This window comes from Haematobia irritans, chromosome 5 (assembly GCF_050003625.1).
Source record: "Haematobia irritans isolate KBUSLIRL chromosome 5, ASM5000362v1, whole genome shotgun sequence".
Classification (NCBI taxonomy): domain Eukaryota; kingdom Metazoa; phylum Arthropoda; class Insecta; order Diptera; family Muscidae; genus Haematobia; species Haematobia irritans.
Window position 1 is genome coordinate 54,630,728 of NC_134401.1, and position 16,656 is coordinate 54,647,383.

General features: G+C 33.8%; 2 protein-coding genes across 2 annotated transcripts; both read right to left on the reverse strand.

Annotated features, from left to right (window-relative positions):
- Positions 1-891: 891 nt before the first annotated feature.
- LOC142239697 (odorant receptor 45a-like) lies at positions 892-9,088 on the reverse strand. Its single transcript, XM_075311480.1, has 5 exons — positions 8,737-9,088; positions 8,485-8,671; positions 4,882-5,344; positions 1,019-1,174; positions 892-954 (listed from the first exon to the last, which is right to left on the reverse strand). Exons 1-5 carry the CDS (start codon positions 9,086-9,088, stop codon positions 892-894), a joined length of 1,221 nt encoding a protein of 406 aa, XP_075167595.1.
- A 6,213-nt stretch (positions 9,089-15,301) lies between these two features.
- LOC142239698 (odorant receptor 45a-like) lies at positions 15,302-16,276 on the reverse strand. The gene is made up of 4 exons (XM_075311481.1): positions 15,928-16,276; positions 15,684-15,870; positions 15,398-15,621; positions 15,302-15,333 (listed from the first exon to the last, which is right to left on the reverse strand). Exons 1-4 carry the CDS (start codon positions 16,274-16,276, stop codon positions 15,302-15,304), a joined length of 792 nt encoding a protein of 263 aa, XP_075167596.1.
- Positions 16,277-16,656: the final 380 nt, after the last annotated feature.

Below are 16,656 nucleotides of genomic sequence, written 5' to 3' on the forward strand. Positions count from 1 at the left end.
TAAAACAAGTACAAAGCACACTAAAGTCAAGCGCATATAAAATAACATCGAATACGGTTCGGGATTAAATCAAGTGCAGATTGTTCCTGAATCAAGAATAGTAGGATTATATTCAAGAATAAAAAAGATTGATTCAAGCCTTCAATCCGCTTAAAACAAGTTCATTTTGGCTCAAGTTAAACGCTATTGGGTTTAATGTAAGCTTAAATGCGGATTGAATCAAGTACAGATTAGGATTAAATAGAGTTTCACTAGGCTTAAATCAAGCATTTTCCGTACTTAAATTTCTAAAATTAAGAAATCTGTACTTAAAATTTTCGGGATTAAATTAAGAATTTTCTTCTTGGATTTAGAAAATCCGTACTTACCGTACTTTTGACACCGCTACGGCTTGAATCAAGTAAACTTTTCTCTATTAATTTTTTGGGTGTATTTTTTAAAAATAGTTCTAGTCAAATATAGCAGAGTTTTATTTCTGTATTCAAAATTTGGTATCATAGACTATTAAAAACAGAAATTAGAATAAACATATGAACACATAATTTTTTTTGCCGCATTCGAAGCACTGTGCGTCGGTGTAAACGTAATATAGGTTTGGTATAATAGATTTCAAACTCTTAGGACTCTATCTCCCTCTCTCTCTCTGATGTCAGGACCTAACACCCAGCGGTCATAATGACCTCGAGCTTCTTCCATCGTTTCCTTTACTATTGTCTATTGTATAGTTCCGTCCATTCTTCCATCATCTTCAAAATAATCACCTCCAAGGCAGCCACCACTTTCATCTGTATCTGTACACAAATAAAATCTATATGTATGTGTGCATGTGCAATTTCCATGTAATTCACATATTCGAAATTTTATTTAAGCCAATTTTATTTGATATGCCTATTAATCATCTGATTGATACATGGACAACATCATAGTCAAAAAAGATCCAGCAGATTTGAACACCTAAAATTGTGAATGTTGAAGAGACAATAAAATTAGAATTAATTTTGAAAAGTTGGAAACATACCCAGACAAACAGACTCAAATCGGCCACAAAGAAAATTCCAGTAACGTGGCATGGTTTCAGAGATCCCATCATTGGCAACAAAAGTAGCTTTTTTAATTTCACACTGAAATCTGGCCACTGGAAACATTCATAAATTGTCAAATCTATCGAACTACTCTGTAACGAAGGAAAAAAAACAGCTAACAGCTAAAAAAGAAAAGAAAGTCTACTGAAATAGGGAACGCATTCATTGTATGCTGTTTGAACTCGTTTACACTAAAACATCTTTTAGTTTGGCTGAAACTGATAATAAATCGTATATAATAATTCTTTTCTCCGAAACGAACTTTTTTAGACCAAACAAGTTTTCCGTTATTGGTAAATTTAGTCTGAAGAAAAATCAAACGAAAATTTCGTTGGTCTAAGAAAACATTTTATAACAAAGGGAAATTGTCCGAATACAATTTTTGGCCTTTCAAAATTTTTCAAATTTGGAAAGCTCGACCTTCTGAAAATTTGCAAAGTCCACTATTCGAGTTCGTACAAATTTTCGAGTTCTACATTTACAAAATTCGTTACATCGATTCCCACTTTTTAAACATTTTTGATCTGAATAATCGAATTTGAATATAACAAAAAATAGACTTAAATGTTCTTTTTGTTGAAAATGTTCTTTTTGGAACCGGAAGTGATGCAAAATTGAGGCAGAAGCGATTAATTTAACATGGGCTTGTCATAGGACGGAAGTCCTCCATTTCAACAGCCGGTGATCTGAATTTGCATCACTTCTTTAAGTGTGATCCGAATTCAATGTTTTGGATGTAAATTACAAAATTCTGTGATATATGGTAAATAAATAATTTTTAAATTTTTTTATAATTTGTAATGGATTCTAACGCTTGTCTGAATCGTTTGACCTCAAATATTTTCAAAAATTCACAATTTATTCAGATTGGATTAAGCATTTTTTTCGACAAAATTTAAATAACTTGTACCATTTTATGAATTCTTAAACTGTTTTTAACCAATTTGAAACAAAAAAGGTAAAATTTCCTATTAAAAATATGAAAAAACATGTTATAAAAAATTGAATGAAAAGAACTTCCTGTGTAGTTAAAATAAAGAACATCATTCGGAGTACATCTTATGGAAGTGCTTTTAATGTTTTGCCTTTGGAAGAACTTCCAAATTTGTTTGCTGGGTTTTTTGTCAAAAAGCCACTATTCAGCTTTTTGTGTCTCTACACTCAAAAAAAAATTTTATTTATATCCAAAGATTTTGACCTTCCTTTAAGGATTTTGGATTGATTGCGAGCGAAAGATGCGGCTTCTTTAAAATAAAGACATTTTTAGCGACCTATCTGGCTTTAAATCTAGGACCAATAAAATTAAAATTAGTATACAGATCTCATTTATCAAATTTTCATTCTCTTTTCGCGGTTTATTAATAAAGGTACTCACGAGCAAACAAATGTCAGTTTAAAAATCTAAATTATAACGGATACTTCAAAGTGAAAAACGTTTTCTTAATTCCAAAAAAACTTTAAACCAAAGACGCTAAATCATCAAAATAAGTCTTAGCCTATATTTGAAGCGTTTCTATTTTAAATCTAAAGTTTCAATATTTCCGTTAATTTAAGGACAATTTCTTTAAATCAAAAATGTGTTTCTTTACTTTAAGGAAAATTAGCCTTAGGTTAAAGTGGCAGCCCGATTAAGATTCAGGCTCACTTAGACTATTCAGTCCATTGTGATTAGCCTTAGTTCAACGACACGCGACTTTAAAGGAGGCGCGCAAATTTACAAAATTTGTGTCCTAAATTTAATAAAAAAATTGAAACAAAGATTATAAACTTTATTTTAATTTTAAATTTGTCCTTAATATTTTGTAAATTTCGCATCCTAAAATTTAGGTTGCGAAATCTTTAATATCACGTAGGTTAGGTTCTAGGCGATAAAAATTGTTTTTTATACCCTCCATCATAGGATGGGGGTATATTAACTTTGTCATTCCGTTTATAACACATCGAAATATTGCTCTAAGACCCCATAAAGTATATATATTCTGGGTCGTGGTGAAATTCTGAATCGATCTAAGCATGTCCGTCCGTCCGTCTGTTGAAATCACGCTAACTTCCGAACGAAACAAGCTATCGACTTGAAACTTGGCACAAGTAGTTGTTATTGATGTAGGTCGGATGGTATTGAAAATGGGCCATATCGGTCTACTTTTACGTATAGCCCCCATATAAAGGGACCCCCAGATTTGGCTTGTGGAGCCTCTAACAGAAGCATATTTCATCCGATCCGGCTGAAATTTGGTACATGGTGTTGGTATATGGTCTCTAACAATCATGCAAAAATTGGTCCACATTGGTCCATAATTATATATAGCCCCCATATAAACCGATCCCCAGATTTGGCTTGCGGAGCCTAGGTTAGGTTAGGTTAGGTTATGTGGCAGCCCGATGTATCAGGCTCACTTAGACTATTCAGTCCATTGTGATACCACAGTGGTGAACTTCTCTCTTATCACTGAGTGCTGCCCGATTCCATGTTAAGCTCAATGACAAGGGACCTCCTTTTTATAGCCGAGTCCGAACGGCGTTCCACATTCCAGTGAAACCACTTAGAGAAGCTTTGAAACCCTCAGAAATGTCACCAGCATTACTGAGGTGGGATAATCCACCGCTGAAAAACTTTTTGGTGTTCGGTCGTAGCAGGAATCGAACCCACGACCTTGTGTATGCAAGGCGGGCATGCTAACCATTGCACCACGGTGGCTCCTAAAAGAGCCTAAAAGAGAAGCACATTTCATCCGATCCGGCTGAAATTTGGTACATGGTGTTGGTATATGGTCTCTAACAATCATGCAAAAATTGGTCCACATCGGTCCATAATTATATATAACCCCCATATAAACCGATCCCCAGATTTGACCTCCGGAGCCTCAAAGAGAAGCAAATTTCATCCGATCCGGCTGAAATTTGGTACATGATGTTAATATATGGTCTCTAACAACCATGCAAAAATTGGTCCACATCGGTTCATAATTATATATAGCCCCCATATAAACCGATCCCCAGATTTGACCTCCGGAGCCTCTTGGAGGAGCAAAATTCATCCGATCCGGTTCAAATTAGGAACGTGGTGTTAGTATATGGTCGCTAACAACCATACCAAAATTGGTCCAATCACACAAAAATTGGTCCATATCGGTTCATAATCATGGTTGCCACTAGAACCAAAAATAATCTAACACAATTTTATTTCTATAGAAAATTTTTGTCAAAATTTTATTTCTATAGAAAATTTTATCAAAATTTTATTTCTAGAGAAAATTTTGTTAAAATTTTATTCGGTTCATAATAAAATTTTCATCATTTTCAAAATTTTATTTTTATAGAAAATTTTGTCAAATTTTTTTTTCTATAGAAAATTTTATTCAAATTTTATTCGGTTCATAATCATGGTTGCCACTCGAGCTACAAATAATCTACCAAGATTTTATTTCTATAGAAAATTTTGTCAAAAGTTTATTTCGATAGAAAATTTTGTTAAAATTTTATTTCTGTAGAAAATGTTGTCAAAATTTTATGTCTGCTTTGTTAAACTGAATTATATACGTATTGGATCGATCTTTTTTGATTTAATACATACCACGTATGGACTTACATACAATTTAGAAGATGGTGTTAGGAGGTTTTAAGATACCTTGCCATCGGGAAGCGTTACCGCAACTTAAGTAATTCGATTGTGGATGGCAGTGTTTAGAAGAAGTTTCTACGCAATCCATGATGGAGGGTACATAAGCTTCGGCCTGGCCGAACTTACGGCCGTATATACTTGTTGTATTTATATTTCTCTACATCTGATCCAACTTACCACATCCTTGATTTTCTGACCACCATGACAATACAGCATCAATTGTGTTGACAATGATATCATGAAAGAAACATTCATCAGTTGTATAGCCACTTCCTTGGTATAGGGGAATTGAAAGACAATCAAAGCAATTTGTACGCTACTAATCAAAAATTTGAAAAATATAATATTTCGGTAGACTTCATTGAAACTTTCTGCCAATTTGATGACTCTCAAATGATATTTGACACATTCACTTATGGCACTTTTGAATTGTTCCTCAGATTTAAATAAATCATGTCGAATGGCCTCCATTCGAAGACGTAAATCCAAAATTCTAAATAGAGCCACAATATTGCGCATAAACCATGAGAATAGTGAGTCAATAGCTAATGAAGCATTTATGGTGCAGTAAATAGCTAAAACGTCCCATATAAAGGCAAAAAGGAATCCAATATAAGATGCATGGGTATCCATGATATAACTGAAAATAATAAATATAGAATTAGCAAAGAAAGCATACACAAAATAAAAGTCCATCGTTTTAATTTAACTTTATTAGTTTTTCTGAAATCTTCCATAGTTCAATGGAATTTTCCTTATTCCATGCATACCTCAAAAATTTTATGAAGGAGGTATAAAATTCAATGACCGTAGAAATAAGTTCAATGTAAACTAGAGCAGATTCGTAAGATTCCCAAAAAAAGAAGGAATGAATGACGGCACAGTTTGCAAACACTTATCCTTAAAATACGAATCCAAGTTTTGGTAGCATTTCTCTGATATAGAGTTTTTTCCTTTTCCAAAAGTCGATAAATTATTCAATGTAGTCGTTTTGTCCTTATAGTTAAGTGATCGAATTAAAAATGGTTCTCTTTACTCAAAAAAAGTGAACCCTATATTTCACTAAAGCTGATTTAATTCTATTTTACACCCAAAGAAAAAATACTTTCCTCCGGAACGAAATTTTAGACAAACTAAATTCCTCTTTCTAATAAAGTATTTTCTTTTAGGTCAAGTAAACCCGAATTTATGATAAGCGAGAAAATGGTCATCTCTAAAATGTTTCATTTGTTTTTAACGAAAATTTTTTAGTATCAAAAGAAAACTTTGCTTGTCTAAAATTTCGTTCCTCAGAAAAGAAAACTCTTCTTTCAGTGTAGTTCATGGAATTATTACGTTTTAATAAAGTTTCCATGACGTTAGTAATTTTTTGCGTACGTTTGTTAATAAAACTAAAATAGAGGAAAAAGTATATACGGCCGTAAATTCGGCCAGACCGAATCCTATGTACCCTCCACCATGGATTGCGTAGAAACTTCTACGAAAGACTGTCATCCACAATCGAATTAATTGGGTTGTGGTATCTTAAAACTTCTTAACATCGTTTTCTAAATTGTTAGTTAGTCCATACGTGGTATATATTAGACAAAAAAGTTATGTATAGGTAAGTCTAAAAATAATTACGAATATACAATTATGAACTTGATATGGACCAATTTTTGTGAGATTGGGGATCGATTTATCTGAGGGCTATATATAACTATAGACTGATATGGACCTAGTTAGGCATGGTTGTTAACGGCCATATACTAGCACAATGTACCAAATTTGAACTGATTCGGATGAAATTTGCTCCTCCAAGTGGCTCCAAAATCAAATCTCGGGATCGGTTTATATGGGGGCTATATGATTATGGACTGATATGGACCACTTTTGGCATGGTTGTTAAATATCATATAGTACCACCACGTACCAAATTTCAACCAGATCGGATGAATTTTGCTTCTCCAAAAGGCACCAGAGGTCAAATCTGGTGATCGGTTTATATGGGGGCTATATATAATTATGGACCGATGTGGACAAATTTTTGCATGGTCATTAGAGACCATATACTAACACTATGTACCAAATTTCAGCCGGATCGAATGAAATTTGCTTCTTTTAGAGGCTCCGAAAGCCAAATTGGGGGATCGGTTTATATGGGGGCTATATATAATTATGGACCGATGTGGACCAATTTTGGCATGGTTGTTAGGGACCATATAAGAACATCATGTACCAAATTTCAGCCGGATCGGATGAAAATTGCTCCTCTTAGAGGCTCGCAAACCAAATCGGGGGATCGGTTTATACGGGGGCTATCTATATATAATTATGGACCGATGTTGACCAATTTTTGCATGGTTTTTAGAGACCATATACTAACACCATGAAGAAAATTTCAGCCGGATCGGATGAAATTTGCTTCTCGTAGAGGATCGGCAAGCCAAATTTGGGGGTTCTTTTATATGGGGGCTATACGTAAAAGTGGACCGATATGGCCCATTTGCAATACCATCCGACCTACATCAATAGCAACTACTTGTGCCAAGTTTCAAGTCGATAGCTTGTTTCGTTCGGAAGTTAGCGTGATTTCAACAGACGGACGGACATGCTCAGATCGACTCAGAATTTCACCACGACCCAGAATATATATATATATATACTTTATGAGGTCTTGGAGCAATATTTCGATGTGTTACAAACGGAATGACAAAGTTAATATACCTCCATCATATGGTGGAGGGTATAAAAATTATACACAAATGAAGTATAAAGATTAACTAAATTCGGGTCTCCCACAAAATAGTTCAGAATTTCTTAAATTTTTTAAAATTTACCAGTAATTAACCGTATGGTATTAAAGACATTTTTGCAATTTTTTCCTTCAAACTTCGAAATTTTCTTTAACAGGTGAAAAAAATGAATTATGTCTAATAAATTTTCTTGAATTTATCGAAAATTATTTACTTAGTTTTGTGAAATCGGCGTGACATCCGCGTTTCTATTACTGTTTATTTAAAATTTTCTAAAATTAATATATTTTTTCTAAAACTAACTAAAATTTTCTTTCCTGGTGGGTTCACTGTTTTTTCAGCGTTTAGACCAAAGAAAATTTTGTTTGGCTAAGGTCAACTTGGCTTCAATAATACTGAAAAATTCGTCAAAATTAATTAAATCATCTTTTAATTTTTTGACGTTGTTGAATAGGAAGTGATTTTCAACACTTTATTTCGAAGACGTTTTTTCTTGATGTCGAGACCGCAATCAAAAACCCATAAACCGACCAAAAAGGAACATTTTGGTTATTTTAGAAAATTGAGATTAATTGTAGAAAATTTTAACTAAACTGATTTCACGCTGATTTCACAAAAGTAAGTAAAAATTTTTTTCGACAAATTCAAGAAAATTTATTAGACATAATTAATTGTTGAAGAAAATTTCGAAGACTTTTGTGCACGCAGAGAAGGAATATGATTACCTCAAACATGTTTCAAGAGCAAAATGTTATTTTTGTATGGTGACCATGTAACATGTTTGCCACTAAAATGATATTTTCTCGTCAAATATAACCTGCTTGCCGAAATCAGATACATGATTTCCGAGAAAATAACATGGTTCCATGTTACATGGTCACCACCCAAAAATAACATTTTGGTCTTAAAACATGTTTGAGGTGATCATATTCCTTCTCTGGGTGTGGGAGACACGAATTTAGTAAATCTTTACACTTCATTTGGTTATAATTGTCAAATCTGGTCCAACCCAAATTTGCATAAATTTTAATGCTTTTGAACTTACACTCCTTTGAATGGTGGATAAAGCGATTGCCAAAAACTATTGCCCTTCCAAGCATAAAATAACGCTATCACAAATGGTAACAATGTGACCGAGAAGCCAGATATAATTGCGGAACCGTAATAAAATCCACTTATTATCTGGTCATATCGATTTTCTTCCCTCAGAATAAGGAGTTCTTCGGCATTAGCTGGAAGAAGAAAACTTATCAATTTTTCAAGTACGTGTTGGAATTTTTTTCTAACTACCACCTACCTTCAATATTCCAAATCCATACATAACGTACAAGTTTAACAATTTTTTCCTTTTGTAAAACAAATAAAGAAATTTTCACTATTGCCAAAATACATTGTAATATGGGTGTTAATACTCTGGCCACCTCATTAAGATCCATAGCGCAAGTACGGGCAAATAGTAATGAAGGACCCAATACTGTTGTAATAGCAATCAAAGGTAAAACCAATGTCATTGGGTTAAATATGGTCCTCCTCAAAGAGGTGGGATCAATTCCAATGGTGGCAAAGCTATATTTTTGTACAAAGAAAAATCTCTCATATGTGCTTTGCTGTGGCAGCGCATCTGGAGGTAGCGAGGGTAATATTGGCATTTTACAACCAACTTTATTCACCCAAAAAAGAAACTACAATATTTACACGACTTTCCGATGGGTTTTATTGTCATTACAATTACAAGCAGCCGAAGTTTTTCAAACGTTTTGTGATTGTATTATGTACATTTATTATTTATGTAAATAATTATATAAATATATGGGCTAATTCTTTTCCATTAATATTAGATTAACATGAGGTTCGGCAAGAAAAATTCATTAAATTGTTGTATTGTTTGCAAATAAACTCGGCCAGTAGTTATACATTAGAAAAGAGCAAATGACTGAACGCACAAGCATTTCGAAATGCTGCGAACAATTTTGAAATATTTTCATTTTCCTTTAGGTTGGCTACCACAGGTGTGTTTTCGCTTTCAAATTAACAATTACACAGGGGAACAAAATTGAACTTTTTTGTGTTGATTTGAAATTTATAGCAAATTTTTAGTAATTTGAGATCGCTTAATCCAAATCTGCAATTGGTTTTTTTCTATCAGCTCGATTTTTCTGGGTTCAAAGTGAAGGCACTTCCGCTACATATATTGGAATAACTTGAAAACGATTCAACATATTAAACTAAAAAAATATCAAAAAAATCCCTAACAGTATTCTCTTAAGGCCGTCTTTACATTGCTTTTCACTTTTCCAAGTAGTTTTAGAGATATCTTTGAAGTTTTGAAAAAAAATGAAATTTTTGACAATCACTTTTTTTGTTCTTGAAAAATTCCTAAAAAATAAAAATGGGGAAAAATCACAGTTTTGTTCCAGAATCTGTTAGTAAGTGGTTGTATGTAATAAGTTTTTTTATGGTTCTGACGCTGAATTTTTGTCCCATTTTTATTTTTTAGAAATTTTTCAAGAACAAAAAAAAAAATTTTTTTGTTAAAAATTTCTATTTTTTTTTTCAAAATTTGAACGATATCTTTAAAACTACTTGGAAAATTGAAAACAATGTAAAGACGGCTTTTAAAGTTGTGCCCTCAGAAGTACTTCAATTTGTTTGCTGGGAAGCTTAAGACGGATGTTGGATTGTCGTGACTCCAAAGATTTCGTGTCCTTAAAATACGACTTCGATTTTTCTTAGCATAGAAGTCGCATTTTTTTGATATAAAGTTTTGTTCATTGTCAAAAATCGATAAACTTTTCAATGAAGTAATTTTGTTTTTATAGTTAAGTGATTCCTAAAATGAAAGAAAATTTTGTTTGACTTAGGTAAACTTGGGTGAAAAATTCTTAAAAATTAATGTTAACGTTTTTTAATTAATTAACTTAACTTTTTAATTAATTTGTTAACTTTTTTACATCTTGACTACAAAGCAAAAAAGGATTAAAAAATAGAAAATTTTTTCAACACATTCTTTTAAAGACATTTTTATTTGAAACAAAGTACATATAATATATACTATTTGTAGTCGAGTCCGAATTTGGAAATTTAAGTTGCTGTTAATATGATTTTAAAGGACACTGAAGAAAACAGCTAAAAAAACGAATAAATTACTTTGTTTGCTAGAATCAAGTACACATAACATACATTTTAAAGAGAATTGTGTTTTAATTTGTTCTTGCTTCAATTCTCCGCTTCTTTGGGTCGGAATCAATAGAAAAATCATCGCTTCTGTAACATATAGTCCCAAGCATATCTTTGTTTAAGGCTCCAAAAAAAGTTAATTCCAGTTTCTAAATATTTGTTTGCTTGCAACAAAATTTCTTAAAAATAATTGTGTTAGAATAGAAATAAGCATATATGTATGTAATTTATTTAAGAAAGATGTCAGTCGATAAGCAATTATGGACGAGTACTCAGCAACCTACACTTTTGTTGTAATTAAACTTACATATCTATATATGTATTTCGGTATATATCTCCGTCGTCATATTTACCTTCTTTCTACTCTTTTGCTTTCCCTGAAGTTTCTAAACATATATACGTTTATACGAAATTTCTTATACGAAATTCACAACCTACATTTTAGGCAGCGCAATTTAGAAAATATTAAGGACAAAATTCTTTAAAATAATGAAATTGTAATTAAAATAAAGTTTATAGTCTTGGCTTCAAAAATGGTTTTCATTACATTTAGGACACAAATTTTGGAAATCTGCGTCCCTCCCTTAAATTCGTCCTTAAATTAACTGAAATATTAAATCTTTAGATTTAAGCTGAAAAAGCTTCAAATATAAGCTATGACTTATTTTGAGGATTTAGCATCTTTGGTTTAATTTTTTTTTAAATTATGAAATCATTTTTATACCCTCCACCATAGGATGGGGGGTATATTAACTTTGTCATTCCGTTTGTAACACATCGAAATATTGCTCTAAGACCCCATAAAGTATATATATTCTGGGTCGTGGTGAAATTCTGAGTCGATCTGAGCATGTCCATCCGTCCGTCTGTTGAAATCACGCTAACTTCCGAACGAAACAAGCTATCGACTTGAAACTTGGCACAAGTAGTTGTTATTGATGTAGGTCGGATGGTATTGAAAATGGGCCATATCGGTCCACTTTTACGTATAGCCCCCATATAAACGGACCCCCAGGCCCTCTAAGAGGAGCAAGTTACATCCGATCCGGCTGAAATTTGGTACAAGGTGTTAGTATATGATCTCTAATAACCATGCACAAATTGATCCACATCGGTCCATAATTATATATAGCCCCCATATAAACCGATCCCCAGATTTGGCTTGCCGAGCCTATAAAAGAAGCAAATTTCATCCGATCCGGCTGAAATTTGGTACATGGTGTTCGTATATGGTTTCTAGCAACCATGCAAAAATTGGTTCACATCGGTCCATAATTATATATAGCCCCCATATAAACCGATCGCCCGATTTGGCTTGTGGAGCCTCTAAGAGACGCAAATTTCATCCGATCCGGAAATTTGGTACATGGTGTTAGTATATGGTCTTTATCAACCATGCAAAAATTGGTCCACATCGGTCCTATATTATATATAGCCCCCATATAAACCGATTCCCAGATTTGGCTTGCGAAGCCTCTAAGAGAAGAAACTTTTCTTCCGATCCGGCTGAAATTTGGTACATGGTGTTAGTTTATGGTCTCTACCAACTATGCAAAAATTGGTCCACATCGGTCAATAATTATATATAGCCCCCATATAAACCGATCCCCCGATTTGGCTTGCGAAGCCTCTAAGAGAAGAAAATTTCATCCGATTCGGTTGAAATTTGGTACGTGATGTTAGTACATGATATTTAACAACCATGCCAAAAGTGGTCCATATCAGTCCATAATCATATATAGCCCCCATATAAACCGATCCCGTGCAAAAGTCCATATTGATTCGTAATTATTTGTAGACTTACCTATACATACTTTTTTTTTGTCTAATATATACCACGTATGGAATAACTCACAATTTAGAAAACGATGTTAAGAAGTTTTAAGATACCACAACCCAATTAATTCGATTGTGGATGACAGACTTTCGTAGAAGTTTCTACGCAATCCATGGTGGAGGGTACATAAGATTCGGCCTGGCCGAACTTACGGCCGTATATACTTGTTTACTTTGAAGTATCTGACAAATGAATCCTAATTTTAATTTTGTTGATACTAAATTTAAAGCCTGATAGGTCGCTAAAAAATGTCTTTATTATAAAGAAGCCGCATCGTTGGACCTTTTCTAAGGTAACAACATCAAAAGGAGGTAATTCCTCACGAAAGAGATTCAAAGAACGCAGAAATGCTTTGTTTATACTAAATAAATTAGGAGCAGTCGACCCAAGCACGTTGTCGGCTAAACAAAGCGATTCCATAAAATGGAAAAAGGGAACGATCACAGGATGATCCTCCAAAAGGGATCATAGATCGTTTGCCTCAGTTGCTAAAGACAGCCTTGTGATGGCTATCATTAATAAAGGAGCATTGGACGGTATGGTTCCAAAGCAAAAATGGGGGAAAATTGAGAACGCAATGTCTGGTGTCTACTCAGAGGTGCGAAAAAAGTTTCCCGGACCAAGTCTTCGACAGCAAGATGATGGATGGTATCAAGGACGATTTAAATTAATCGCATTTGCGGACCAGAGGTCTATGGATTGCTTTAATGCTAATTGGTGAAGGAGCCGCTTTAGAGTTAGTCGAGAAAAGACATACCGGCTAAACCTAGAGCTCCTGACCCTCCTGAGTCAACATTAAACAGACTAAAGGAATGTAACCCAGATTTTCCAACCGCCGATTGGAAGGTTGGTCGTTTGGATGAGGGGGATGGACCACGACGACATGCGGTGTTTATATTGAACATTGAGTCGCTGCCACATCTAGCCCAGACCCAAGGACGTGTAAGTTATGGCTTTCATTATATCCATATACAAAAGCGATCAGCCAAAGAATTCCGAAACGGACAAAACTCCGTTAGAGTCAGAAGTGGAAAAATCTCCTTGCGAAGCCGAAAGAGACACAAAAACTTCCGATATTGACGAACATCGTATGCGGGAAGTTTCTACAGGCTCAAACCTCACCAAAACTGAACCATGTTTTTGGAACAATCTGGTTGGTTGAACAGAAGAAAATAAACGAGAAGGTTCAGCGGTTAAAACTAGAAGTGCGTATTTGTAATAGGTACCTTTAGTTAATGTGGTATCACAATGGACTGAATAGTCTATTTAAGTGAGCCTGAAACTTAATCGGGCTGCCACTTTAACCTAACCTAACCGTAGATCGTTTACTGCTTCTTCTGGTGGTTATCAATAAATGGGGGTTATAAACAATATTCTGTACTACAGCGGTATAAACAACTCATCATTCAGTACGCAAACAAAATTTATTATTGTTCTACAAATGAAAATCTTTTAAGTAAATTTCGCTACTGGATTTCACTTTCGCTCAAGGACAACATCATTGCTAGAAACGATCCTGCTGATTTAAAGACCTACAATTTAATTTGTAAAATAAAATGTTATACATATATTGTTTAAATATTGTACAAACCCAGACAAATAAACTCAAATCAAGCACGAAGAAAAATCCGGTTAAATGACAAGACTTCTGGGATCTAACCATGATCAGTCGAAGTAAGTTTTGGATTTTAATAGGCAAGCCATCCCATTGGAAAGATTCGTAAATAGTTAAATCCACTGATGAACTCTGAAAATAAGAAAGGTTTATCATAACGCCGATAATAAAAATTTATAAATGGTGAAGAAATATAATCGGGGAGATCGGTCTATATAGCAGCTACAATGTCCACCTTCTTCTACACTCAATTTGTGGCTCTAAATGAACTCTATGAACTCGAATTTCCTGGATACCGGATTACATTTTTGGAAAACTTTATTTATACGCTAACAAAAAATCAATCTACTGATCCAAACAGAGGGTTTCTTAGTGACATTATTGCCATAGACCAAGGAAGGTATAGGCATCTCAAGTGAATTCACCATGGTTTTGTTTATTTGCAGTGCGCCGTCATTCCACTCAATTGCGTAGTCAAGTGACTCAATTACTTTTTGGAAAACGAGAATAACCGTACAAATCAGTCAATTACAAAAAAAGTGTGGATGGATAGATTTTTATAAGCTTTTACAATATTTGGCGGTTCAACAAGAGAACAAAGGAAAGAAGTCAAATTAAAGCCAAATTAAAAAATCACTCTGTTTCAGACGAAAACGAGCCCTCTTCGGTGTGCAGACAAACTACAGCGCTGTGAATTCACTTCAGATGTCTTATATTTAATTGGTCTATGTTATTGCATACGATCAGCTGTTTTATCGACAAGATTACTAATACAGTGACACTTCTCTGAAGTGAACGCACTCCTAAATTTTATCCACATTTGTGAGCTTTCCAGTTATGAGAGGTTAAAGGTTGAATTACATATCATACGTTAATCCGTACGTTGATGGAAGGGTTGATTTTTTCTATTTGAAGCACTCTAACCAAGCTGTTGCTTTGAAAGAGAAAATTCAACTCTTCAATCAACGGACGCATTAACGCATGGTATGCAATTCCACCTTAATTTTAATGTGTTATTAAAGGAAATCTTATCGTTATATAAGTATTTAACGCTTATGTTAGAAAAGGATCTTACCAACTCCTTAATTTTCTGTCCACCATGACAATATAACATCAATTGAGTTGATACGGATACCATAAATGACACATTAAACATTTGTACGGCCACTTGTGTGGTATTGGGAAATTGAAAAGTAACCAACGCAATTTGAACACAACTGATGAGGAATTTAATCAACACAATGTGTTTGTAGACTTCATTGAAGCTTTCAGCCAATTGTATAGTACGACGATGATAATCCACACATCTTGATATAGCCTCAATAATACACCGATCCAATTCCAAATTTTGAGTTTTCATAGAGGCAACATCCTTAGCTATTAATTCGAATTTTAAATTTAATATACGAAACTGAGCTGAGATATTACGCATGAACCAAGAGAATAGGGTATCGATGGCCAATGTTCCATTAAGAACATAGTAGATACCCAAAGCATTCCAAATAAAGGCAAATGCATAAGCCCAGTACGAATTATGGGGATCCACAAGATATCTGCAAAAAAAAATAAAGAAATTAAAACCCGAAATTCTTCAGCCTTGGTTTAGTAAACTTACACTCCCTTAAAAGGAGGATCCAGTGATTCCCAAAAGCTATAACCCTTCCAGGCATAAAATCCAGCTGTCATAAATGGTAACAATGTGGCCAAAACAGCTGAGATAAATACAGATGTGTAATAGAATATGGAAATTTTAGTATCATAAGAATTTTCCTCGACCAGAATTTTTAATTCCTCATCATTCGCTGCAAAAATGGTAAACAAAAATAGTCAATTTCAAGGATAAATCTAGCCATCATTACCTTCCAGGTTCCTTTGCCATAGTTTGCGTACCAATTCGACAATTTTCTTTCTATTCCACATGAATAGGAAAAATTTAATTATTCCCAATAATGATTGCCAAATGGGGGCTAATATATTGGTCATCTGCAATAAATCGTCCACATATTTACTGGCATATAAGAATACTGGGATACACACAGTCACTATTGACAAAAGTGGTATCCAGGCACGATAAGGATTATAGATGGTACGCTTCAATGAAGTTGGATCTATGCCAATGGCTGCAAAACTATATTTCTGAACAAAAAAATAACCTTGTAGTACTCTTTGGGATGGCAAAGAATCTGGTGCTCTGGGTAAAATAGACATCATCGGCTGCACAGGAGAAATTTGGGAATACTACTTTATTGGCTATTAAGAAAAGGAGGAAATCATATTTTGAATTTAATTAAATTTCTGGAATTACTTGTCAAAATAATAGAATATTAGTGGGATGTAGCGATACCCCATAATGATAATGATTGGCATTTTGCAACCAACTTTAATCACTAAAAAAGAAACTGAAATGTTTACAGGATATCCCGATGGGTTTTACTGTCATGGATTACGAGCCGTCAATTTATGTATGTATAATAAATGTTATTATTTATGTAAATACCCTGAAAAAACAGTGAACCCACCAGGAAGAAAAATTTCGGTTAATTTTAGAAAATTTTGAATATTTGTAGAAAATTTTAACTAAACAGTAT